General features: G+C 41.9%; 1 protein-coding gene across 5 annotated transcripts in view; it reads left to right on the top strand.

Annotated features, from left to right (window-relative positions):
- The window catches only part of megf11 (multiple EGF-like-domains 11), a 126,243-nt gene that overhangs the window by 25,119 nt on the left and 75,754 nt on the right, over window positions 1-25,370 (top strand). For 2 of the 5 annotated variants that reach the window (XM_061821595.1, XM_061821594.1), the window contains 4 exons: window positions 1,727-1,835; window positions 10,819-10,933; window positions 11,856-11,957; window positions 13,415-13,515. In XM_061821595.1, the coding sequence (XP_061677579.1) occupies window positions 10,827-10,933; window positions 11,856-11,957; window positions 13,415-13,515 (310 nt within the window). In that variant the 5' untranslated portion in view covers window positions 1,727-1,835; window positions 10,819-10,826. Of the gene's footprint in view, window positions 1-1,726; window positions 1,836-7,343; window positions 7,473-10,818; window positions 10,934-11,855; window positions 11,958-13,414; window positions 13,516-25,370 lie in introns of those variants that run through there. The other 3 variants (XM_061821593.1, XM_061821591.1, XM_061821596.1) reach the window with 2 other exon arrangements.

The following is a 25,370-nucleotide window of genomic DNA, read 5'->3' as shown; positions in this document are numbered from 1 at the left end:
GCTGCTTTCTTTCAATCTGTCAGTCCATTGTTGTTAGTGTCGTCATGGTTTCCTCGTCATGACATATTCGTCAGTCCTTTTGAGGTCGACTGGTTACCCCATTTGCTTCACAGTTCAGAGGTTGTGGGTTCAAATCTGGGCTACAGCCTTCTTTTTATAGAGTTTGCATGTTCTCACCGTGCTAGTGTAAGTTTCCTCCTACATTCCACAAGCATGCAAGGTAGGGTAACTGAAGACTCTTTAAATTGCCTGTAGGTGTGAGTGTGCGTGTGCATGGCGGTTTGTTTATATGTGCCTTGCGGGTGGGTGTCGACCAGTTCAGCACGTAACCTGCCTCTCGCCCAAATTAAACTGCGACAGGCTCCAGCTCACCCATAACCCTGGTGAGGAAAGCAGTACAGAAAATGAATGGATGATGATTATATAACATACCTTGTTTGCTTTTGGGACGTTGGTTGACTGATTAGCACGTTGCCTCACAGTTCTGAGGACCCTGGTTCAAATCCAGTCTTGCCTGTGTGGAGTGTGCATGTTCTCCGTGTGTCCATGTGGTTTTTCTCCAGGTAATTCAGTTTCCTACCACATGTAATGGTATGTAAATTACAGACTCTAAATTGCCCGTAAATGTGAATGTGAGTGCAAATGAAATGGTTCTGTTTCTATGTGCCTTGCGATTGGCGACCCTATTGAGGATAAGTGTACTGGAAAAGGGATGGATGAATGGGTACTTTTTTAAAATATACCTGCTCCCCTGCCTCAGTTCTCCTTCTTTCCTGCACTTGGGTCCACCTTTTCCACATTAGCACCATGAAAAATTTCAATCATAGCATCAAATCGTATGTCAAATTTTATGCGGTAAAATGATTATCCTTTTAACATCAATTAATATGAATAATTCATAAAATGAAATGTGTATTCTTATTGAAGAAAACAACCATTCCCTGCATTTGTACGATACACGTGATTTTCACTGGAGAGTTATGATGTGGTGATTTCATATGAGTTACATTCCCCCCCCCCCCCCCCCCAGCAGGAAAAAGCTCAATTGATGATTAAAATATACTGCATACTGTATTCTAACAGTGTCGTTTCCTTTGTAGGCAGGTCGTCAGTAAGACAAAGATATGTTAAATGAGCCTATTAGTGAGGGCAACGGAGTGTCCCTTTCTGGCAAAAGAAAGATGCTGAATTATTCATTGGGCCAAGAGACAAAGCAGACGTACTGTGTTCTTGAAGAATCTCCAATGTGCCCTCTGACCTCGTGCAGGCATCATTAGGAAGCGCGGGTTTTAAGTATGACGACAAAATGCACGGAATAGGCAGCGGCGTCGTGTGCTACGAGCGCAGCGCAGTGCAGTCTTTGCTAATGAGAGCAGATCGTTTTGTCCACAAAACGGAAAAGCGGCGTGCGAGTGTTTGAAGTGTGAGCCGAGTTCATTGTAGCTACCCCTCTTGATTTAATGCTGCCTTTTATTTCTTTAGCAAAGTGCCTCCTACCTGAAAACCCAGGTAGGAGGCACACAGTAAAATGAAATCAAAAATTGTGTGATTGGATGCGGAGGATGCACCGAATAAATTAGCCTTTCAAGAGCAGCTTATGTGAATTATACCCCTGTGGAGATTCTCGCTCCCGTAAGAAATGCGCGAGTGTGTGTCTGTGTGTGTGGAACGGACGTGTGTCTTGTGTGTGTCATCATAAGCTCATTAGTTTTCTTCTTGCCAACAGATCTGTGACCTGTCATCACTTCTCCCAGAGAGTGCGTCTGAACCCAAAGAGGCTTCAGAGCACCCACCCGCCTCCCTCTGTGCTCCTCAGCATCCAGCATTACGACTCGGTGAGTGTCTGGTCACGTGTCTCCTGCTATTAGCTGATGTGTTAGTGTCTCAATCTTCAAGCGCTCCACTTAGTTTGCGTGTCGCCGCCACTCTTAAGCACACTCTGATGAGAGTGTGGCCCCTCCACCGTGGTTTCAACCAGGGGTGGACAAATTATGGCTCGCGGGCCTCATCTGGCCCCATGACTGACTCAATCCGGCTCGGCAAAGATTGGTACAGAATTGCAATAATCTTACCAAAATCATGAGTACATTCTTTGGACCTTGTCCTCAATGCCAACTGGTTCCACTAAGTGATACATTGAGTTGTTTTTGGCTATTATGTGTCAACTCTGCTCCAGCTCTGTACACTTCCAAACACCAGGAGTAGACCAAAGAGAGGAAAAGTGAATGCTGAGCAGTGACTCTGCTATTTTACTTAACATTCGTATACATTTTAACAATTGAGTACTTGCAATTGTTTTCCATCCATCAGCTGCCCCTATATTTTTCTTGAGAGAAGTGTACTGGGAATTTTGTGCTTGTTTAGGTATTTATTGTACTATGTTGTCATGTCATGTCAAAAAGAGTTTGCTGCTTTAACACTAATATTTAAAGGTCAAGTGTCATCCCTATAAACATTCTAAAATGTATATTGTAATGAAAAATACATGTAACATTATTCACTTCAATGTCTTTACGAAATAATAAATATGAGCAGAGCGCGCATAAGTTGTCGATGCGGCAGCTGTCCGACACGCACATCGGCACATTTAGCACCCCTGTCATACGTACGCGGATCTTTTGTTACGTTATGAGAGATGGATTACATGGTCCGCCCCAAACTATTTTTTTTTTTTTTAGTAGCTGTATACACACCTACCTGTCGTTTGGGACCCAAAAAGCTCTCGTCATTTGCACCTGTGCAATCCATTTTTCATGACGGACCGGATCTCTTGGAAACTTATGAAGGGTAAATCCACCGTCCCAAGTGTTCGAGCAATGCAACGAGCCGGCATTTTGGCTAGCACGAAGGAACAACGATCTTCCCGCAGGTTTAAACTAATAGAAAGAAATGAATCCGCTTGCTGCCTGCCTCCGTCACTTCCTGCTTCTTGTTGAAAACATCCCTCGAGAGGATTTTCACGGCCGGAGTTACAAAAAGCTATATACATCAAAATCAAAACAGATGGGTCCATACCGGCTGTTGTTTTTTCATTAATAACATATTAAAACTCATCCATTTCATGACACTTGACCTTTAAGTTATTGGTTCATATGTATGTAACCATTACTTACAATGTAATGGGTACAGTTGAGGTTTTTTTTTTTTTTTTTTTTTCTAGTGGATAATATTTCAGCCATTTAGCAACTGCTGTTCTAAGAATTGCCACAATAAACCAGACTTTGTTGCAGTGGCGCAACAAAACAACACAGTTCCCATTATAAGTACATCTAAGTATTAAGGCTACAATTACTTTTTTGTTGTCTATTTTTCATATGAAAGCATCTGCTTGTGACTTGGCCTGTCTGTCAAATTTTAAATGTCAATGTGGCCCCTGAGCCAAAAAGTTTGTCCATCCCTGGTTTAAACACTTTTCACTTGCCAAATAATCTAGGACCTTTGACGTTAAACGGGGGTCAATGTTTATCCATAGTCATAATTTTGGGGGGGTTTTGAGTGAAGAAATGTGATTAAAGCTTACTGCTCACAAGTGCATAAATAGTCATTTGCAAAGCTAAATTTAAATCTACACGTACATACAAATAGATACACATTGTAATTTCATTCAAACCTGGCATTAATATGACATTTACTTTTTGCATCCAATATAAATCCATCCGTCCATTTTCTATAGCGATTATCGTTATTAGGACTGTGTGAGGGCTGGAGTCCATCCCAGCCTATGATCCCAGGTGATGTGAGATGAGAGGTCGGGTACACCATGGACTGTTTGTCGGCCAATTGGCAGGCCACACCACATGGAGACAAATGACCACTCGCGCTCACATTTGAAAGCCTTTACTGAATGCTTGTTTTTGGAATATGGGAGGAAGCCAAAGTACATGTAGAAAATCCACGCTAGCACGGGGAGCACATTTAAACGGCACAAAGGAAGGCCAGAACCTAGATTCAAACCTGGGGCCTCTCGAAAGGGAGACCGACATGATAAAACACTGGGCCACAGTGGTGCAATAAATAGATAAATAAAACATAGATAGAAAACGTTTTTTTTAAATATTTGAAATACAAAAAGTACAATGCATGCAGACATACATTTTGGATTAAAAATATTTCAAGCTATTAATAAGCAATAAATGCAGGTCTTACCACTCAAACTTAACATTGCTTGACAAACAATAGCATGAGGCAGCACAGTGCCGCTGTGTCTGTGTGATTCATTGTCACATCCTTGGAACAATTCCAACTAGGGATGAGCACTTGACTGCATCTGTAACAATGTGGGGACAATATATTGATTTAGTTGTTGTATAATAATCATAAACTACTAGTCTACCAGTCAAAATGGGACATTCACCAGCCTGGCCTACCACAAGGAAAAGCAAAGGGGCAACAGCTGTCTTCTGAACACCAAGAGAATTAACCACACAACATCACCAGGTCCTAGAGCACCTTGGAGACCGACTAACCAAACCCCCAGTGTTGGCGTATCTTGACTTCAATTGCCCATTTCCACTGCATACCGATGACTCCCAACAATGTCTTGGTGCAGTCCTTTATCAGAACCAAGATGGTAAGATGAGGGTGATTGGGTATGGGTCACACACATTGACGCCACCTGAACGGAATTATCACTGGAACAGTGGAAAGCTGGAATTCTTGGCATTGAAGTGGGCCAAATATGATAAATTTTGTGATTTGTTGTCTGCACAGCACTTCGGTCTTTACGAACAATAATCCCCTCACATAAGTCCTAACCACTGCCAATGATTTCCAGTTTGACATCAAATATCGACCTGGCAAAACAAACATCAATGCCAACACCTTATCCCGTTGTCCCTTGGATATTGACACCTTCATGGCTGGGTGCACTGAGGAATTAACTGATTAAGCAGTGTGTGCGGTTTGCGAAGGGGGCCGGAAGGCGCAGCAGGGTGACGTGGCCCGGGTGGCAGCCCTCAACCTCACCTCTCAAAACCAGCATGAAGTTGAGTCTCTGCAGGCTATTAGTCACAGTGAGCTGCTGCAAGAGCAAAGGAAGGACCCCTCAATAGCGAAAGTTATAAACTTGAAGGAAAGCAATACACCATTGACTGAGGAAGACGGGGAAAGTGGACACCCAGGGAAGAAGGCTAAGAGAATGGAAGAGGCTACACTTAAGAGATGGTCTTCTCTTTAGGACAAGTGCAGCAATACAACAGCTGGTTCTTCCCGCCACATACAAGCAGATAGTGCTCACCCAGTTACGTACAGTAACAACATGGGGCATGTGGGTGTTGAGAAAGTTTTGAATCTGGCACGAGCACAATTCTACTGGCCTTTTATGAAAAGAGAAATAGAGTATGTGACCAAAAAATGCCCCTATATTAAACAGAAGAAGCCAGTTACACACAAGAGAGCACCCATGTGGAGCCTTACGTCAACTTCTCCGCTTGAGTTGGTATGTATTGACTTTCTGCACCTGGAGGGCTCCAGAAGTGGGTAGGAGTACATTTTAGTTGTGGTTGACCACTTCACCAGGTTTGCGCAGGCCTACCCCACCAGGAACAAAGCGGGCAAGACCGCAGCAGACCAGAGCTTTAATGATTTCATTCCTTGATTTGGGTATCCAGCCAAACTGTACCATGATCGGGGTCGGGAGTTTGAAAACGAGCTCTTTAAGAAACTTAGACAGTTAGCTAGGGTAGCCCACTCAAGAACATCTCCATACCGTCCACAAGACAGTCCAGTTGAAAGACTAAATCGCATGCCCCTACATATGCTCCGGACCTTGGAGGAGAAGGCAAAGGAGAATTGGAGCGATCATCTGCCTCACATCCTACATACATGCACACAATTGCACAAAACATGAGGTCACAGGTTTCTCCCCATGCTACTTGCTGCACGGCAGACATCATTGTCTTCTGGTTGATCTACCATTTGGTCTCCTAGCTGATGGAGAAGATGGAGACAATGGGGTGAGGGGATATGCTGACAAATGGGCCAAGAACGTGAGTGAGGCCTATCGAATTGCAAACTCAGTCAACAGTCCAGTGCAAGGGGGAAAGCCCAATATGACAAGATAACCAGAGGAGTCATCCTTCATCCTGGGGACAGGGTCCTTGTACGCAAACTCAGTGAACGAGGGGGCCCTGGCAAAATCAGACCGTATTGGGAGCAGCTCATATATGTTGTTAGGAAACAGGTCGGAGAAAATCCAGCCTCCAAGGTGACTCCAGACGTAGGGGGTTGACCAGTTCGCACACTACAGATAAACCTCCTACTACAAGTGAATGACTTACCTGTAAAACCCCTTCTGAATCTGACTTCCACAACAACCGGATAACGGAGAAGACAGACGGAAAAACACAAACACTCTGAGGCAGACACATGAGGGACAGATCTCTGAACAGAGTGATTCTGTTGCGGACACCAGCAAGAAATCTCACACCTCAAGTGCCCATTGTTCCTGCAGTTTAGAATATGGAAGAGCAGAGTGAGACGGACCGAAGAGACAAGTTACGCAGCACCCGAACAAGGGAAAGACGGTACTGGAGATGAAGAACAGGGGTTCCCCATCAAGGAGGAACCGCATGGGGAGGAGTCAGGAACTACAGTGGGTCAGGAGGAACAACACAATGTTCAGATAGATATCCAGGTCCCTACTCAGCAACCGCAGCAGGTTCACTTGACACGGTCTACCAGAGAAGGACGGCCCGGTTATGTTTTTACCCATCCCTTTCTAGCACAGCCCACCTACCAGCCACGTTCTACTGTGAGTACAGTTTGGATCCAACTGATACAATGTACTCACCTGTTCCCCTATACCTCAGGTCTCCACACTTTTCAAATCCCAATCCCATATCCCAGGAACCCAGTTGATTATTAGTGAAGCGGGGGGAAAAAAAAACAAGGAGTATACAGCATAATCTCCCGAAGGAACTTGATCCATCCCATATGCCAGACACCCCAATTAACACGCATACGCTACACGCATTGCACATTCTGAAGTTTAAGGTATGGGAAAAGCAACGGAGTTATTTGTTTTGATATGTTTGGAAAGGAAGACCAAACAGAAGGTTGATGGATGTTGTGAAAGAAGACATGAGGGCAGTCAGTTGGTGTTGTAGAGGAAAAAGCAGGAGATAGACTTAGATGGAAAAAGATTCACTGTGGCGCCCCTTAACGGGACAAGCCAAAAGGAAAAGAAGGTACTGTTCATAAGGTTCTCATTAGTTTGCATCAGGACCCACTTTTGTTTGTTGGGGACAGTGTGATGTACACAAATGTGAAGTTTAAGGGTTACAAATTGCTGGTTTGGTTTCACAATCACATTGAGTTAGCTACTGTGTTGGGGGGTGGAGCCGAAAATTGAGATTGGGATTTGTCCGAGGCAATGCATAAAGGGGCGGGAATCTTCATTCTTACTCCAGATTATGCTTTCCGGGGAAGAAGAAACAACTGGCTCTCTCCTTCTTGTCACTTCTGCTTTTCAGGTGAGGTAGTTGTGTGAAACACTGTCCAAAACTGTTATCCGTGAATGATGCGTTTGGGTACTGTATTGATGAATGGGCGATGTACACCCGAGGAGCGGACAATTCATAGCAACGGTGCTCTGATGGATTGAGCAGGTGTGGTGACGCGCGGCGTTCATTGGACTTTTTGTTCTGTTTTGAGTTTATAGTATAAAATAACATTGAGTCCTCAGCAATGGTTAATGACTGTAAATAGTTACAGTAAAAGTAGCTTCCAGGTTTAAAGCAGAGGAATCTCATGTAGAATTGAGATGTCTTTGAAAGAGAGAACATTCACTTTGTGACAACATGGCTTTTTGTCAGTGACATGAGTCCTTCTTTGAAGTCCTTGATTGTGTATCAGCAAGAGTGGAGATGTACGTATACAGCTGTGATTGATTCTAAAGCACGGTTGTTAGAGATGGGAAGTCGATTGTAAGAAGAAAATAATGACCGTAATGTGATGTGTTTGAAATTGTACAAAAGTACTTGTAATAAAGAATATGCTTTCCGGGGGAAGAAGTAACAACTGGCTCGCTCCTTCTCATCACTTCTGCTTTTCAGGTTTCTCAGAGGAGAAGTAGGAGAGGTCAGTTCAAAGCAACAGGGGAAAAACAAATTATATGCAACTTTGTAACGCCGGCTTCAAAACTTGAGGCCCATAACATATGCGCAGCAACAATTTTGTCTATGTGCCCTTCAAGTGACACGGCCTAATCGTGCAAAAAAATCAACTCTGGTAAAAGCACAGAAGCCACTCCCTTATGTAAAAGTCCACACTTATGTAAGTAAATAGTATTTTGACATTTTCCAACCCAATAATATAATTGCAAGATTTTACATCTCTCCAGGTAATTAGTATGCTTTCTCTTCTTCTCTTGGATTTATATTTACAGCTTATAATTTACATTTCTGTAATGTTTGACTACATTCACAAAAGAGATTTTTTTTTTTTTTTTTAGTAGGATTTTTGAAGCATTAAAAAGCTTAACCTGGAAGTTTACCACCAAAAAAAAAAAAACCACAATTTACCCCATCCACTGCAAACGCATCGGCAAAAAGATATTCAGGCTATTTTAAAAAAAAAAAAAAAAAAAAGGTGTGGCAAATAGAAGATGACCGGTGATGTGCCGGCAGTCCACTCATCCATAGCCGTTGATGGTTTCATCGCCACATCAGTCAGTCAAGTTGCGACCCTCTTGTGTTAAGATGAAAGATTTCAGAGGACGGCCCAGACTATGAAAGCAGCTGTCGCCCGCTGTAACACAAGTGCACCTTGATTAATCATCCTGTTAAGGGAATGAACATGACAGTAACCTTTGCCTGCTCGGATGGACTCCTACTTAGAGCAAGTGAAGCTCTGATTGATTTTCCCTCACTTGAGAGTGAACTACAGCACATGGGGCAATCAATGCGGAAAATTAGCGAAACATGTGAACGCTGGTGGTCGTGGATATGGCCGCTCGGATATTAAACTCAATCCCTATGAGGCACCGAAGTGCATGCTGCACACGTGTAAAAGTGTAAGCCTGCAGAGTCGTCAAGGGGGGGGTTATACGCCAGAGATGCAATCAAATAAAGACAGCACAGGTGTCAGACTTCAGTGTCTTTATTCGCTTCAATTCTGAGTATTAGCTGATTATGATGCAACCTTTCTCTCAAAGGCTAACGTCAATTTAGCATCATTACTGCTCGTATCATGCATGCGCTAACCTCTGCCATCTTCCACACACTCATTCTTTATTCTTAGTCCTCATTTGCTTGACCAAGACCCGAGTGCAGTGAGAATTCATCAGTGTCACCCTCCTCCCACCGTACGCTATCGCCCCTCGCATGTACGTCTAATGAAATAAGCTGCAGGTCTCACCGAATCACTGCCACTGTTGAAGGCCTCCTCGAATGAGACAAAGCACAGAAACATTGCAGTGAAAGAACATTTATACTAGAATATAAGTAATTGTCTTGGGGAAGCCATCTACTTTACTGTGTCTCAAGGTGCATCCCACTAGTAAAAAGGATTAAATAACTCTCCAAACTAGGTTGGGAAGACAAACTAAAAACGGTACAGTCTTATGTCTTTTTGGGTGTGCCCCACTCTGGAGATTTAATTTTCTGTGGCAACATGTCTATTCTCATGAGACAATGTCCAGATAAAATCTCTTCAGACAGATTGTAAATTGTTGTGCGACTGCATTCATTTGATTTGAAATGATTTCCCACTGTGCAGATTCATGTGCTCATTTCTCAGGTGAAATGATTAAAACCCTTGGCAGAAATTTGTTGCGTCATTGATTTGTCAAACAACATTTTGTAAAACATACTGCATTTGGATGTTTTTTTTTATTGGGTAGCTTTTCTTTGTTATTCAAGCAAAATTGATACATAAATGTTTACACGTTAAGGCTCAAAACTGCATGGATGTGGGGTGGTGAACACTTAAATTATTAAGAGGACAAATTCCATCCTGTCATCCATTTTCTTTTGCCGCTTATCCTCACGAGGGTCGCGGGGAGTGCTGGAGCATATCCCAGCTATCACCGGGCAGGAGGCGGGCTACACCCTGAGCTGGTTGCCAGCCAATCGCAGGGCACATGGAGACAAACAGCCGCACTCACAATCACACCTAGGTGCAATTTAGAGTGTCCAAGGTTGCATGTTTTTGGGATGTGGGGGGGAAACCGGAGTGCCTGGAGAAAACCCACGCAGGCACGGGGTGAACATGCAAACTCCACACAGGCGGGACCGGGATCGAACACGGGTCCTCAGAACTGTGAGGCCAATGTTCTACCAGCTAATCCACCGTGCTACCATCTGCTTAATTTAAGAGCATCTGAACAGCATAGGTCATGGTTCCACCCCCCCACAAAGAGTCATGTCATAACTGATTCCCAAGCACAAGCCGACCTGGGACGCTAGTTTGCGCATCAAAATTTAGGGAATATTGGTGTCGACAGGAAAAATCCTAAATGTTCAGTTTTTTTTTTTTTTCTCTTAAATGTCATTCAAGTGTCAAAAAAAAAAAATCTCTGCTAATGGTAAATCTTAAAATCAGTTTAACAGCGAGTCTTACTGTATGCATCTTCCGGTGTATTGAGTTTTCAGGCCTGACACTTTGGAATGCGTGTTTCAAAAAAGTTCTTTGATACCCGCCGAGCTCTGACCTGGAAAGGGAGACAGGGTATGCAGTTCAGACTCAATTTTTATGGGACTTCTCGGGCACATTTCCCCAGGATGTTTTGCTAGGATTCTCACTGTGAGAACTTCCAAAGTATGCACTCCAAATTGTTGTGTGATTTTTATATATTTTTTTCGTGTGTTATCGTTTCAGATTGCGTGATGGGGCCACTTGCTGCCTTGTCGGCCCTGCTCCTCGTCTTGGGCTTGACTGGTCATGTTTGGACTCTCAACCCTGACGATCCCAACGTCTGCAGCCACTGGGAAAGGTCGGCTTGTTTCCTCCTCCTGCTTAAAGTGTGGATACACAGTACAAAGATGAAATAAATTAGTGCCACAAGGATCATTGTAAGGCTAACAATTGTTTGACTGAATACAATCTGATAAATGACGTCATGTGGAAAGGTATGTTTTACTTTTACATGTGTCTCTCATTTGGTTTCTCTTTTATAGAGAGAAATTGAAAGTTTTAAGTCTAGTGAGGATCGGCAGTTTGGAAAATGAATGAATGTGGGGAGAAAAAAATGAATATATTTATGAATAATAAAAAAAAAAAAAAAACATGGAAGGATCCAGCGGTTTCTTGAGTCTGCAGCGTCTTTAGAGAAACGGGTTCTCTTCACCAGTCTCTGATCCATTCCGGGCCATTACAGCCATATTGATCTGCCACAGCCTTCGTCGTGGCAGCGTGAGGGATGGGAGGAGTTGCGGCATCAAATGAAATACACAGCAAAATTGATCTGGCTACTCTCATTCCAATCAATCACAACAGCAAGAGAGCCAGAATAATTATTAGCTGCGGCGAGTGGTGTCGCTTATGAGAAATAAGATGGAATAATTTCTGTCCTCACGAGGGAGAGAAAAGAAAAGTGTGAAGATATATTACGTGTATTATGGCTTGACCAAGGTGAGGGTACTTAGGATTGCGGTTCCACCGTGTTGGCATCAATATGAATCACATAAGTGGGCTTTGCTCATGGCTTTGTGGCCCGCCAATATCCACCTGCGTAAGTCAATAATACAAATCACCGAAAAGGTCCTTTAAGGCCCTTATGAAATTGCTTTCATTGCAGCTGTGCATACACGGAAGCTTTTAGCGATGTTTTTCCTGCTTGAGAATGTTTTTTTTTTTTTTTTTTTTCCTCATGAGTTTTCCTTCGAATGCACTCATTTTTCTTTTTCTTTTTTTAGCTATGTCGTCACCGTTCAGGAGTCTTACGCTCACCCATTTGACCAGATCTACTACACCAGGTGCACAGACATCCTGAACTGGTTCAAGTGCACGAGGCACAGGTACATTTTTAAAAGGTCTTCTCATCACTTCACATGATACATCATCGATATTATGCAGAATCTCTACACAATGTGATTTGAGATTTTTTTTAAATTGGATAATTGTAACAGTAACAACCCCCCCCCCCCCCCCCAAATTACAATGACATTAAACTAAAAGTAAATAGAAAAAAGAAGGCACCACGGTGGAGCAACTAGTTAGAACGTTGGCCTCACAGTTCTGAGGTCCCTGGGTTCAATCCCGGACCCGCCTGTGTGGATGGATAAAGTACGTAATTGTAGAGATTGGGTAGAAACTGTCCTCCTGAAAAGTGTCTAGATTTAATTAATCTGCTTAGTATGAATTTCACCTTTTTTTGATTGAACGACTAAAATAAATGGACTTTTGGACAGTGTCTAAATTTGAGATACCGTCATGGGATTTTACAGTGCTGTATAAAAATCAGATTCTACCATCAACTCTTCTGCCAAGTGCAGGTCTTGTCCAAGGCTGACCTGTTAAAACAATTGCAAAGTCTGAAGTTTTATTTTTTCCCCACATACAGCGGTGCCATGAGTTTGATATAATGAATGCTGTGATTTCATTCCAACCAAATTGACTTCCAGCAATTACTGTCCTTCATGTGTCAAAAACATTGTCATTTTGAGTCATTTTTCAACAGGTGGCAACACACAATTTGACAGGACCAGACAGTTATTAATAGTGTTGTTTCATTTCCAAACATAAATCCGATTTGGTTGGCCAAAATGTTTCGTCTCCTGACTGATGATAGGCCTGACTGATGATAGGCAAATGAGCGTCTCCTTGTTGTTATTTTACCAATAAATATTTATTTGTGAAACGTCCACATGTACTGTACGGTAGGACACTGGTTTTGGACATAGTTTTTTCACGCTATTAAATGAAAATGCGTTACCCTTTGAATAATTCTAACTAATGCTAAATAACCCAAGTGATGTGAATCTGTTGCAACATGAGTATGAATGGGGGAAAAAAAAAATTTATCTATTTGCCCTAAACTCTGTCTTCCTGCTCGATCAATAAAATACCTTACAGCGTTTTATCTTGACAACTTGTAAACTCAATGAACATCGGACCTGTTTCGGGTCCCCAAACTAACTTTCGGAACGGCTGTTTTAGAGGATATCCGATAACAAAGTAATTGAATAGGCAAATTGACGATTAATTTCTCCTAGTTAGAGCAAGGTTGTTGTTTTAATGCCAGACTGTGAAAGTAGTTCATTTTTTGTTCAATGTTCGCGCTCTAATCTGATACTGTGGGCACTTGCGTGCAAGCGATGCCTCCGGGGAGACTTTGTACTTTGCTACATTTGACCCCTTTCTCTTATATCAATATATCAAAGCAAAACCTTTCCGTTTTTGTCTTCCTGCCCCTCGGGAGTGCTCCCACAAACTGTACATCGCATATCCAGCTCACTATGTCTTGTTTACTCAGGATCAGCTATAAGACAGCTTACCGGCGGGGAGTGAGGACCATGTACAGGCGCCGCTCACAGTGTTGCCCTGGTTACTTTGAGAGCGGAGACTTATGTGTTCGTGAGTATACACCCACCCCCCCATCCTTTTACATGTTACGTCATCCAAACCAGTGCTTCTCAACTGCTGTCACCCTAGGAGTCACTTTTATAGACTTATTTTTAATGTTCAAAAACCTACCAAAAATGAAATCTTTCAAAACTTTGTTCCACCATTGTGACCTATCACCTTTCCTGTTGTGACAGTATCAGTACAGGTTATGAACTAGGAATATGGTTGCACAAGTGTGCACACCCTTTTATAACTAGGGATGTTGCTGTGTTCACAATTACAAACTCGTGTTAAATTGTAGTCAACGCACACCTGGCACGATTTTTCAAGTGCCTCTGATTAACCTCAAATAAATTTATGTTCTATGTAAGCTTTTCCTGACATGGTTGATTCTTCCAGAGGCCTTAAGGTTCTGTCCTAGAAATGATTTTTCAGACTGGGATTCCCTCCCCCCTTGACTAAGGCCGAAGTTCCAGCTGAAGAAAAACGGCAGTAAAGCATAATGCTGCTACCACCAAACATCACGAGCAGTGTTGTTGGCACCAAACGTACCTTTTGGATTGACGCCTAAAAGGTTCAACCTTGATTTCATTGGACCGTAGCTTTGCCACATACGTTTGGGAGAGGTCAAGTGAGTTTTTGCAATAGGTACTGGGGCCTACATGTTTTTATTTGCAAGTTAAGGCTTCCCCTTTTCCATCCTGCTTCATGGCCCAGACGTGAAGAAGATAGGAGACCGTTGTCACATCCAGTAAAATGTCAGTACTTGCCAGAAATTTTTAGCAGCTCCTTCAGTGTTGCTGTCAGGTGTTTGGGACGCTCCTTGAGTGTTTTTTTTTTTTTTTTAGTTGTCTTTTTATCAATTTTGGAGGGGGTAGGACCCGGTTGGGCAATATTTTCTCTATTTGTCGATGACTCTTCACAGGTATATTTAATGCCAAGGAAATGATCACGTACTCATAATACCTCTAAATAATGTTATCCCTCTAATGCTGTAGACCAAGGGTGTCAAACTCATTTTTCTCACGCGCCGCATTCTGGTTCCAGTTTCCCTCAAAGGCCCGTTATGACTGAAACAATACAAATATTTAATCATCTCATCGTATTTACATCCGTCAATCTATGATCTACTTTTGGAATCATAAATCAAGGGTAATGTGTTTTTCAACTATTCATGTTTGGTAACACAAAAAAATGCTTGAAATATCTCAACTTTATCATTTATGATGCATGACAATTTGAAATTTTTGCACAAATTTTTACAAGAATAATTGAAATTGACACTCTAGATTTGGCTTCACGGACCACATATAATCAATATGGCGGGCCGGATCTGGCCCCGGGACATTGAGTTTGACAATAGTGCTGTAGGTGTTTACTGTCGACTATTGTAAGTAAGATGTGATTATAAAAATGTCAGGAAAAGCCTACAGAGTAGTGTAACTTTATTTGGATTCTTTAATTACAGGCACTTTAAATAATGGAAGGTGTGTGTGCTTACTCCCTTTTTACCTGAGTTTGAATTTGATTAATTGTGAACACAGGTTATAGGTTACATTATTGGTGAAAAATATATATTTTTAATTATTTACCACACTCCTTTTTTTAAAAAACTGTATAACAAAAAAAAAAAAAAATGCTCCCTGATAAGTGTCGTGTGGACTTTCTATAAACTGGTAACATACGACAATCGCACAAAACACGGCCATTGGTGTGCTACAGAGGCATAATGAATATTGTACTACATGTACTGTCACCTCGACTAATCACATTACTGATGCATGCCTGTCATAATAATGTTTTCCATGTTAAAGCCTGAGTTTGGCTGCGTGTCAAATATTGAACTGTTCGGGACAGGTGTCAAACTCAAGGGCCAGGGGACAGATCAGGCCCACCACAGGATTTTATGTGGCCCGTGAAGCCAACTCATGTCAACTTCAATGATTCTTGTAGAAGTCTCGATTAAAAATGTCAAATTGTCATAAATGAAAATGTTCAGATATTGCAAGTATTTTTACATTACCTTACATTAGGTACCTTACATTACCATATGACTGATCCTTGATTTCTGATTCCAAAACTAGTTCATAAATTTGATGAGGCGATATTAAAGATTTTTATGGTTTCAGTTATAACGGCCCTCTGAGGGAAACCGTAACTATATTGTGGCCCGCGACATTAATGAGTTTTGACACTCCTGGTTCAGGCTGTCCTCAGTTCATGATGGAAGTCCGTTCCTACAGCCGAAGTTGGAACATGCTGAAGTCTTCCACTGACCCTGTTAACAAAGTAGTAGTCGTAACTGTAAACATTTGGATGAAAAACAGTTGTAGGCCACAAAGTGAGAACAATACAATGAAAAACACAGTAAAAACGGAAATGTTGACTCCCACAGAGTTGATTTTTAATACTTTTTCTGGGTATATACAGTACTACAGAATTAAATGAACACTAACAATCTCAAGTGAGTTACTTTTTTAACAACCAAAAGTGGGTTAAATGAACACTAAGTGATTTAACATTAACACTGTCAGAATTGCTTTTTAAACACTTCACAGATAGAAATGCAACTCTTACTATGAGTAGTTTTAATCCCTACATTTCACATTTATTTTAATCTAACTTTATAAAACAATTAAATTTGACAGTATAATTCCAAGAAAAACATTTATTGATTTTTCCCTGTCTTTTTTTTTTTTGGTCAAACTAAAAAGCCTTTAACAGCAAACTGAAATTGGAGCAATTCAGGCAGGTATCGGTATCAACCATGTCATACACTGTGTTAAAGACTCTGTCGCGTATGCAGTGAATTCCACAACAGAGATTGTCATCAGCTGGAGAGGCCATATGTGTGAACCATGTTTATATGCAGTCAATCGTGTAAACACAGCAGGAAATGATCTGAAACCCAGAGCGAGCGGGCATGGTGATCAAATTGTGATTTGAGGCTGAGCAGCTGCTGTTGTTACATTTTTTTTTTGGCAGTAATGTTAGCATTAACTTCGTTACCGCAGCTCCTCTGCCTCACGCTGTGAAGTTCAGTTAGACCCTAACTCCAATTTACTTGATTGCTGTCATTAAACACCAGCAGCTATACTAACACACTGCTATTCCAAATGTTTCAACGCTAACTAATGTTAGTATTAGAAATAAAGGCAAAAAGGAGTTTTTGAAACATCTTCCTCTCTTGTTAAAAGCTAGTTGTCAACGACCGGAAATGTAATTTGTGTGTCGACAAAACACTAACTTGCACAGGTGGCAGACAATTGACTTCACATTAGCGCATTATTGTTAGCGCCATCCCCAAAAAATAGTTTTCCAAGGAGTTACATACATGAGGCTTTGTTAAATTACACCGCTTCCAGCACGCATGAGGCTCGGTAAATTGTAAGGGCTGTTTGAAACAGTTTTCGAGCTTGTTAATGTTTAATAGTTTAGCTAACATTGCAATAAAAAAAATAGCTAGCCTTAATCCCACACACTAACCGTTTAGTACCAGTGAGCGGAAACATAAAGCAGCCTGTATATTTCATTGTGTACACTGCGTTTCAATATTATTATTCACGTAAGTTTGATTTATACTTACCCTCTGTGTAAAACTGCATCCATCCAAGCAAATGAACTCTGAAGAGTTATCAAAAGGGCAATAATTACATCTCAACAGAGTTAACATGCTTGGGCCTGACTAACAACATTGAACAATCAAAATGTGTTAAAATTACAGTTTGAGAATGAAATTAATTTCTCACATGTTTAACACTGAAATTTCAACACTAATTTTTGTTGTGTAAATACGGCATGAGCATAGTGTTCCTTCTTTGCACTTTATATCCACGTCCTGCACAAACGCGTTCATTTGTAACCTCACAATGTGGTATGCTGGTAAAACATGTAATTTTTCCTACCACCTGTTCACGACCCACCCATAAGGGGACCACAATGTCTTTTTGGGTCCCAAATCACCAGTTGCGAATCACTGGTCTAAGCATTTGGAAGTAGAGGATTAAACATAGGATGACTTGGAGATAATAAACCTCCCAGGAAAATACATCCACCCACTGGCTGATTTTTAACTATCCACAACCAATAACACTTCATCAGCAGCTCCTCTCTTAGCGATCCGCCATGCGTGTGGCTTTATTCCGCTTTAGATGACTGGGCCTGATTTAACACGCAGGCATACCGTTTTACACCGCAGTCCGCTTTCTGTATACTTTTCCAGCTAAATTAATTTAACCAAAGCTGTATAACAATGAGAGAACTTAACGAGCCAAGTAGGTCCCGGTGGCAGACAGAGGAGGGGCTATTAAAAGTAATCAGTTTAAAAAAGCAGAAGCCGTGGAAATGAGCCTGAAGCAGGATGCTGAAAATAATCCTTAACTGATTATTCTCACGTTAGACAAGCACAAATATAATGGTTTTTTTTTTTGGTTTGTTTTTTCCAATCTGAACTTGACTCATTGAAGTGTGTCTCGACTATGTTGTTCTCATTTTAAAAATGTGACACTGGGCAGTGGTTCTCAAACTTGGGTGTGGGGACCCCTGGAGCTCAGTGAGCCATAACTTGGAGATGTGCAAAATCATATTTTCCAAGTGTGTACCTACATATGGGGACCCCCACATGCAAAATAAACATGCAAAAGCTTTATCCTCTTTACTTTAGGTTTTCCATCTATCCATCCATCCATTTTCTTTGCCGCTTATCCTCACAAGGGTCGCAGGGCATGCTGGAGCGTATCCCAGCTGTCAACGGGCAGGAGGCAGGGTACATCCTGAACTGGTTGCCAGCCAATCGCAGGGCACATGGAGACAAACAGCCGCACTCACAATCACACCCAGGGGCAATTTAGAGTGTCCAATTAATGTTGCATGTTTATGGGATGTGGGAGGAAACCGGAGTGCCTGGAGGAAACTCACGCAGGCACGGGGGAGAACTTGCAAACGCCACACAGGTGGGTCCGGAATCAAACCCGGGACCTCAGGACTGTGAGGCCAACGCTTTACAGCTGATCGACCGTGCCGCCTACTTTAGGTTTTGTACAATTAAAAGCTCTGATGTAATTGTGACATATTATATAAATCTGCCATCCTTGCCTCTGTGCAGCATTTCTCATGCATCTCAGTTGTCATGTGAGGCAAAACCGCTTCTGCAAAATATTTGAGGCTTGAAGGCACATATTTTGGGTCAAACATTTTCAGCATGTCAATTAATCACTACTTTTGGTAGTATGACTAGGCACCACGTCTTTGGCAATCCTTAGCGTCATCGACTTTGTAATTACCTCTGGCTCCTTTCTTGTCATATTGAAAACAATGTGGGGGGAAAAAGTTCCTGCTTCCCGGTGGGAATTAAGCTTGTTAGTTGATCTTGAAAAACAGTCAGAGACAATCGACAGAGCTTGTGGCTTTAACGATTCAGCAAAGCTGATCTCTCTCCGGCCAGTCCATACATCCATGTTTACTCTGAACCATTAATACATAATTGAAAAGCACCTGCGTGCTCCTTGTTGCAACGCTTAGTTTGTATTGTATTGTATTTCCACTCACTAAACTTCAATCCTCAATTTTGGCGGATATTCTTTCAATACGATGTCCTCATTCGCTTAGAAAGAAATTGAAGTCCCAGTCTAATATTTGCAAGACGTTTTGCACTCCACGTGAGACTTACTTTTTACATGTCCTTGTCTTAAGCTTTACTGCTCTCCGGGTGGTAAAGCTCTGGGAAGGAGGCCAGCAGAGAGCCTGCATGATCGGCAGGGGGGCTCAAGGAGTGAGTCACAGTTTGATCAATAATGTATTCATTAACCATTTGACCGACAATAAAGTTATGTATTCATTGATTACTTTTTAAGGGTGTTAACCAGGGGAATCTGCAAGTCTGGGCGGAACATTTTACGAGTGGTTAGGTTTTATTTTGATTTCTTGTCAGATTGTGGGGGAGGGGGGTGCACCCCCTCGCCTCCTCTTTGGGACTTCAGGCACTGAGGGGCCGATAGGGCAGTTTTCTTTTCTGCTGTCTTTGCAAACTGTTTCAACCCTTTTAATCCTAGCACCCTCACTTCCAGGATTAAGAGATTTGTTCTCCCAGAGCTGTTTTGCGTGCAGCGACAAAAGGGGGCATTACAGCGTGGATCGACCCAAAATGAACCCAATTCGTTTATTTCAGGACACTTTGTTGGTGTATGTAAAATAGGTTTTGTGCTTCACTGTCGCGTTTCCCCATTCTCATACTGAATATATAAAACTGTATAATCAATCTTGTTGTATATTCGATTGCCCAAGTCAGTAATTCCCAACGGATATGCAGACGCAAATGATCTAGTTTAGTCTCAAAGTTATGTACGACCGATAATGCACGGTTGTTCATCCATATCACGCGATTGGCGCTTCGTTACAGGCAGCGTAATGGCCCGTTCCTTCACGAGATGGCAGAAGCCACAATTAGCCCATGTATCCATCCACCCGTCGCCAAGCATAATAACTTTGCGTTCAACTCAACAGCCAAGCATTCACACTGAATTCATTATTTCAGTATTCTGACGTTTTTGTTAGGTGCGCTTTTAGATTTTTAAAATATAAAAGTTGAGATAGCTGATTTATTGTATCTCATTAATATTACAGTACTGCTGCGATTGGCTGTAGCCCACCATCCTTCCTGGAGATAGCCGGGATAGGCTCCAGCACTCCCGCCACTCTTGTAAGGATAAGCGGCACAGAATATGGGTGGATTACTAAACTGGAGTAACTGAGAGACAATTGTCTCGGGCTGTGATGGATTTTAATGAATTGAATTTACTAAAACATTTAATTTACTAAAACGATTAATAATTCAAGCAATTTCAAAGCCTCGCTGCCACCAAGTCAGCCAACTAGCAATAAAGCAATCTTTGATTATGTTACTGTTCTGTTTGTGTAATTAGAGCTTAAAGTTCACTACTGGAGCTCTTCATCAATGCAGTGAGTGACCTTTGTTCTGTCAGAACTCTTTCATTACCGTAATCAGAAAGTCGCCTGTGCCGAGGATCTGAGGAACTCGTTTCATGTCTAATAAGGCAGAAGGTGGCGGTTATGCAAGAGCAAGTGCGAGAAACTCAGTAATGACATCACTTCGTATCCATGCAGGCGGCAGACTTTTTTTTTTTTTTTTTTTTTGCTGCGTCTTTGTAAACAGAAAAAATGACTCCCGTTTGTCCACTGCTCCGTGATACCAGACCTCTCACGTCTTTCGCTTCCTGAATTAAATAGGTTTTGTTAGACGTTCGAGGCAGTAACACAATGCGTTTCATTTTAGAGAGATGACTTTTTTTTTTTCTTCACCAGATTTCTGTGCCTTTGATATCTTTTTCATCCTGACTTTGTTGCCTTTTATTCATCCTTGAAAGACAAAGTTTTTGAAGTGGAATCTCCTTCCTGTAGATTGGAGGGTGTATGTTTGATGCACACTTGTGTAGATTGATTTCACCATGGAAGCCGTCACAATATTTGACTTCAGTTTTGCAGAAAAGCAAAAAATAATAAAAGCAGAAACACAATTGTCTGCATGCACCTTGTGCAGTTGTCATCTAAATGATTCAAAGCCTATTCCAATTTATATTCCTGTGTCAAAGTTACAAACTTTCAGTAGTTTACAGTGAGCCAGCAAATTAAATGATTTCTTTCTTAACTGGGGGGTGAACAGATTTGGCGATGAGTCAATTTTACTACTCCAGATTGACGATTAAAGCTAAGAATAATCGCTAATCGTGTCTTTTGGCATTTCTGATGATGAAAATATGATTGTTGTCGACGACAACAAGTGGTTAGCCTCAAACTCTTCAGATGTTCGGCACCGGTCTTTCATTATTCATACCTCAGGTGTACCTTGGGAATAGCTGCGATGAACCGAGGAAGGGGTACGAATTGAAGCTCTATCTTTGTCGCTAAAACACGATTTCCAATGATGGTCAGACATCAGCTTTGCACTAACAGGAACTCAAGTCGTCATGGAAGTTTTGTGATACTACACCCACCAACATATTATTGAAACCTGCAATGACGTCGGCGTATACGACCTTCGTATGTACCAACCATGTTGGATAAATGTCACCAAAAGGGAAGTAGCACGGTCTCTTGTACAATATCCAGGTCTATCCTTAAAGGTCAAGTGTCATGCCTATAGATATAAAATCATTCACGTCAATGTCCATACGAAAAAAATAAATATGAGTGGAGAACGCGTCATCCACGTGCAAAGTTCGACATCAAGTGGTAGCCACATTGCCTGCATCGTCTAGTTCATTACGTCACACCGCGACATTCGTCATTAAAAACACGCTCTCGTCCTTTGCACCAGTGCAATCCATTTTTCACGACAAACCGAGTCTTTTTGAAAAGTATGAAGAATGACTCCATCCTTCCGAGTGTTCGAACAATATCCAGCAAAACAATGAGCCGGCATTTTGACTAAGACGAAGGAACAACGAGCTACCTTCCAGCAGTTTACCTACACAAGATAAGATTGTCAGAGAAAAACTTGTGCAGGTCTTCTAATAATTACAACTAGGTTCAGCGTAGTGGTGAGTTGTATATTTTTATCTTTTGTTTTCGCCAAACATCGTTACCTGATACCATTTAGTGGCGTCCGAAATACGCTTTAGGACTGGTGTACTGCATTGGGAAATTACATCAATTAATTGACTTTGACCTGACTTAAATCACATAAGCAATAAAAAGTGTCTACCTATAGTCATTAAGATAACCACAACTAATAGTCCAGGTGACCATAATTTTTTTTGGCTCCTTTTTCCCGTCCTGAAAAAGAGAGGAACATAACGCAGCACGAGGAATATCTTTTTGTCATAAATCTGGAAAGAGTAAAAGATAGTGGTTTGACCACACAGCTCCATACAATAACTCTTATCAACGCTGAAGCACATTCACCAATTAGTTCCATTGTCAACTGCTCTGATAACACCTCTTGCATAATGAGCAAGATTAGCCTTTTATCGAGATGGAAGACTCATTTTTCAGATTCCTCAGAAATGAGTTTAGCGGCGTGATTCATGAATTTCAATTAAAATGAAAAGAGCTACTCCTGTTTGATTATGCCGTCCGTCCCTTTTTTGGGGGGCAGCACCATTCAGATCCCCAGGATGAAGTGTGCGCTCCATCTTTTCTTCTCGGGCGAAACTTCATTTCCATCTTTCTTTTTTTCTGACACGTTTGCATTTCCCACCTCCTGGTCGCTGATCAGAATTTGCTGATTGAAACAAAATCAAATCAGTTCATTGTGACATTGAATTCGTCTCCTCATTTTGAACACTCTGCATATCGCGGCCTCATTGATTACAGGTAGTCGATCTTGCAAATTCGTCAGCACCTACGCTGGACAGACTCCTCTTTTCTTTCCCTTGCTTCGTTTTAATTAGACACTTTCCGTGCCAGAATACCGACGCTCCGAAATCTGCCCTGCATTATCTTTCAATCTCTGGTTTACCGTTTTTGCCTCCAGAGCATTTCTGTGATTAGCAGCGGCTTGTGGCTGTTTGGGATTCTCCCTTTTCCCCCCTTTTCCGGCCTCATCTCCCCTGCCGTTAGCGGATCCTCATCGAAGGATAATTGAGTGATAATCTATCCTCATACAGTTTTAGGCATGCTGCCAGCTCCCGCTGACCTCTCTGTCTGCAGGATGGGATCTGTGATATCCCACACAGAGCTGAGAAAATCAACTCAAAGCTTATTGTGCTGCCCTGTTGTCTTATTCCAAGCCATGATATGAGGGCGGAAAACAAAAAAAGCAACATTTGGATGCAGTTCGATCAGGAATTTGTTTGTTTTGCTGTCCTTGGCTGTATCATCCCACCACAGGACAAGTGCTTGAACTGCTGAATTCCCATCATGCTTGCCTTCTTTCGTCGAGATAAGAGCGTGTCTGTCTTAACCCAGCAAGCGTCATGACCTTGTCTTCTAAGTTTGCTTTTTTTTTTCCATGCTAAATGCCCATTTTTGTGATGGATTTTATTTTGTTCCATACAACTACAACCCAAAAAAAATGCTAAAACCTCTACCCAGCAGATCATTCCAAGCTCCCTCAACACACGCACAGGAATACAAATAAGATCCTATCAGTTGCGTTCCGTGTTGCTCAATAAGAATGATCAAGACAACACGCACATACTTGGTAAACATCGTAGTGCTCGCCCTCACTGTATTACAAGTACGAGGACATGACAAAGCACACGCCGATCAAATTAGAGAGGATTTACAGCTCGCTCTGTCATGCCTCTGCCTGCTTCTATCAGCTCGATCTGGGGAGTACAACTGTGATAAACTGAGATGTTGATGAAGTCCCCACTGTGGAGAAATTATTAAATCTGCTGTCAAATAATATAGATGGATGTTGAATATGAGTGTTTAAGAACTCTATTGTTCCACCTTGATACTTAAACAGTGGCCTGTTTATAGCCCCGTTTAGCATTTAAAGATATTAGTCCTCATTACACATGCATAGTACTTTTTGTATTACTTTTCAACGTATACAGTGCAGAAATTAAGTATTTGAACACCATGCTATATTGTATGTTCTCCCACTTAGAAATCATGGAGGGGTCTGAAATTTTCATCATAGGTGCATATCCACTGTGAGAGAGATAATCTCAAAAGATAAATGCAGAAATCACAATGTATATATTTTTTTTGATTGAACAATCTGTGTGATACAGCTGCAAATAAGTATTTGAACACCTGAGAAAAACAATGTTAATATTTGTTACAGTAGCCCTTGTTTGCAATTATAGAGGTCAAACTTCTTGTTCACCAGGTTTGCACACACTGCTGGAGGGATTTTGGCCCACTGCTCCACACAGATCTTCTCTAAATCAGACAGGTTTTTTGGGCTGTCGCTGAGAAACACGGAGTTTCAGGTCCCTCCAAAGATTTTCCATAGGGTTTAGGACTGGCGACTGGCTAGGCCACGTCAGAACCTTGATATGCTTCTTACGGAGCCACTCCTTGGTTTTCCTGGCTGTGTGCATCGGGTCACTGTCATGTTGAAAGACCCAGCTACAACCCATCTTCAATGCTCTGACTGAGGGAAAGAGGTTGTTCCCCAAAATCTCACAATATGTGGCCGCGGTCTTCCTCATCTTAATACAGTGCAGTCGTCCTGTCCCAAGTGCAGAAAAAAAACCCAAAGTATGATCCTACCACTCCCATGCTTCACAGTAGGGATGGTGTTCTTGGGATGGAACTCATCATTCGTGACTCCTCTGTATCATCTAAATGGTCATTGACAAACTTTAGATGGGCCTTGACATGTGCTGGTTTAAGCAGGGTGGGAACTTTCCGTGCCATGCATGCTTTCAAACCATGACGTCTTAGTGTATTACCAACAGTCACCTTGGAAACTGTTGTCCCAGCTCATTTCAGTTCATTGACCAAGTCCTGTCGTGTAGTCCTGGGCTGATTCCTCACCTTTCTAAGGATCATTGAGACCCCACGAGGTGATACCTTGCATGGGGCTCCAATCTGATTGAGATTGACCGTCATGTTTAGCTTTTTCCATTTTCTAATGATCGATCCAACAGTGTACCTTTTTTTTTCACCAAGCTGCTTGTCAATTTCTCCGTAGCCCTTTCCAGCTCTGTGAGTTATAGAATTTTGTCTCTGCTGCCTTTGGACAGCTCTTTGGTTTTGGCCATATGGACAGGTGTCTTTATGCACCTAACGACCTCACACAGATGCATCTGATTCAGGATAATACATGGAGTGGAGGTGGACTTTTAAAGGCGGACTAACAGCTCTTTGAGGGTCAGAATTCTAGCTGATAGACATGTGTTCAAATACTTAGTTCCAGCTGTATCACACAAATAAATTGTTCAAAAATC

This window comes from Syngnathoides biaculeatus, chromosome 6, assembly GCF_019802595.1.
Source record: "Syngnathoides biaculeatus isolate LvHL_M chromosome 6, ASM1980259v1, whole genome shotgun sequence".
NCBI lineage: Eukaryota > Metazoa > Chordata > Actinopteri > Syngnathiformes > Syngnathidae > Syngnathoides > Syngnathoides biaculeatus.
Note: the sequence above shows the minus strand (reverse complement) of the source record. Positions and strands in the feature narration are given on the sequence as shown.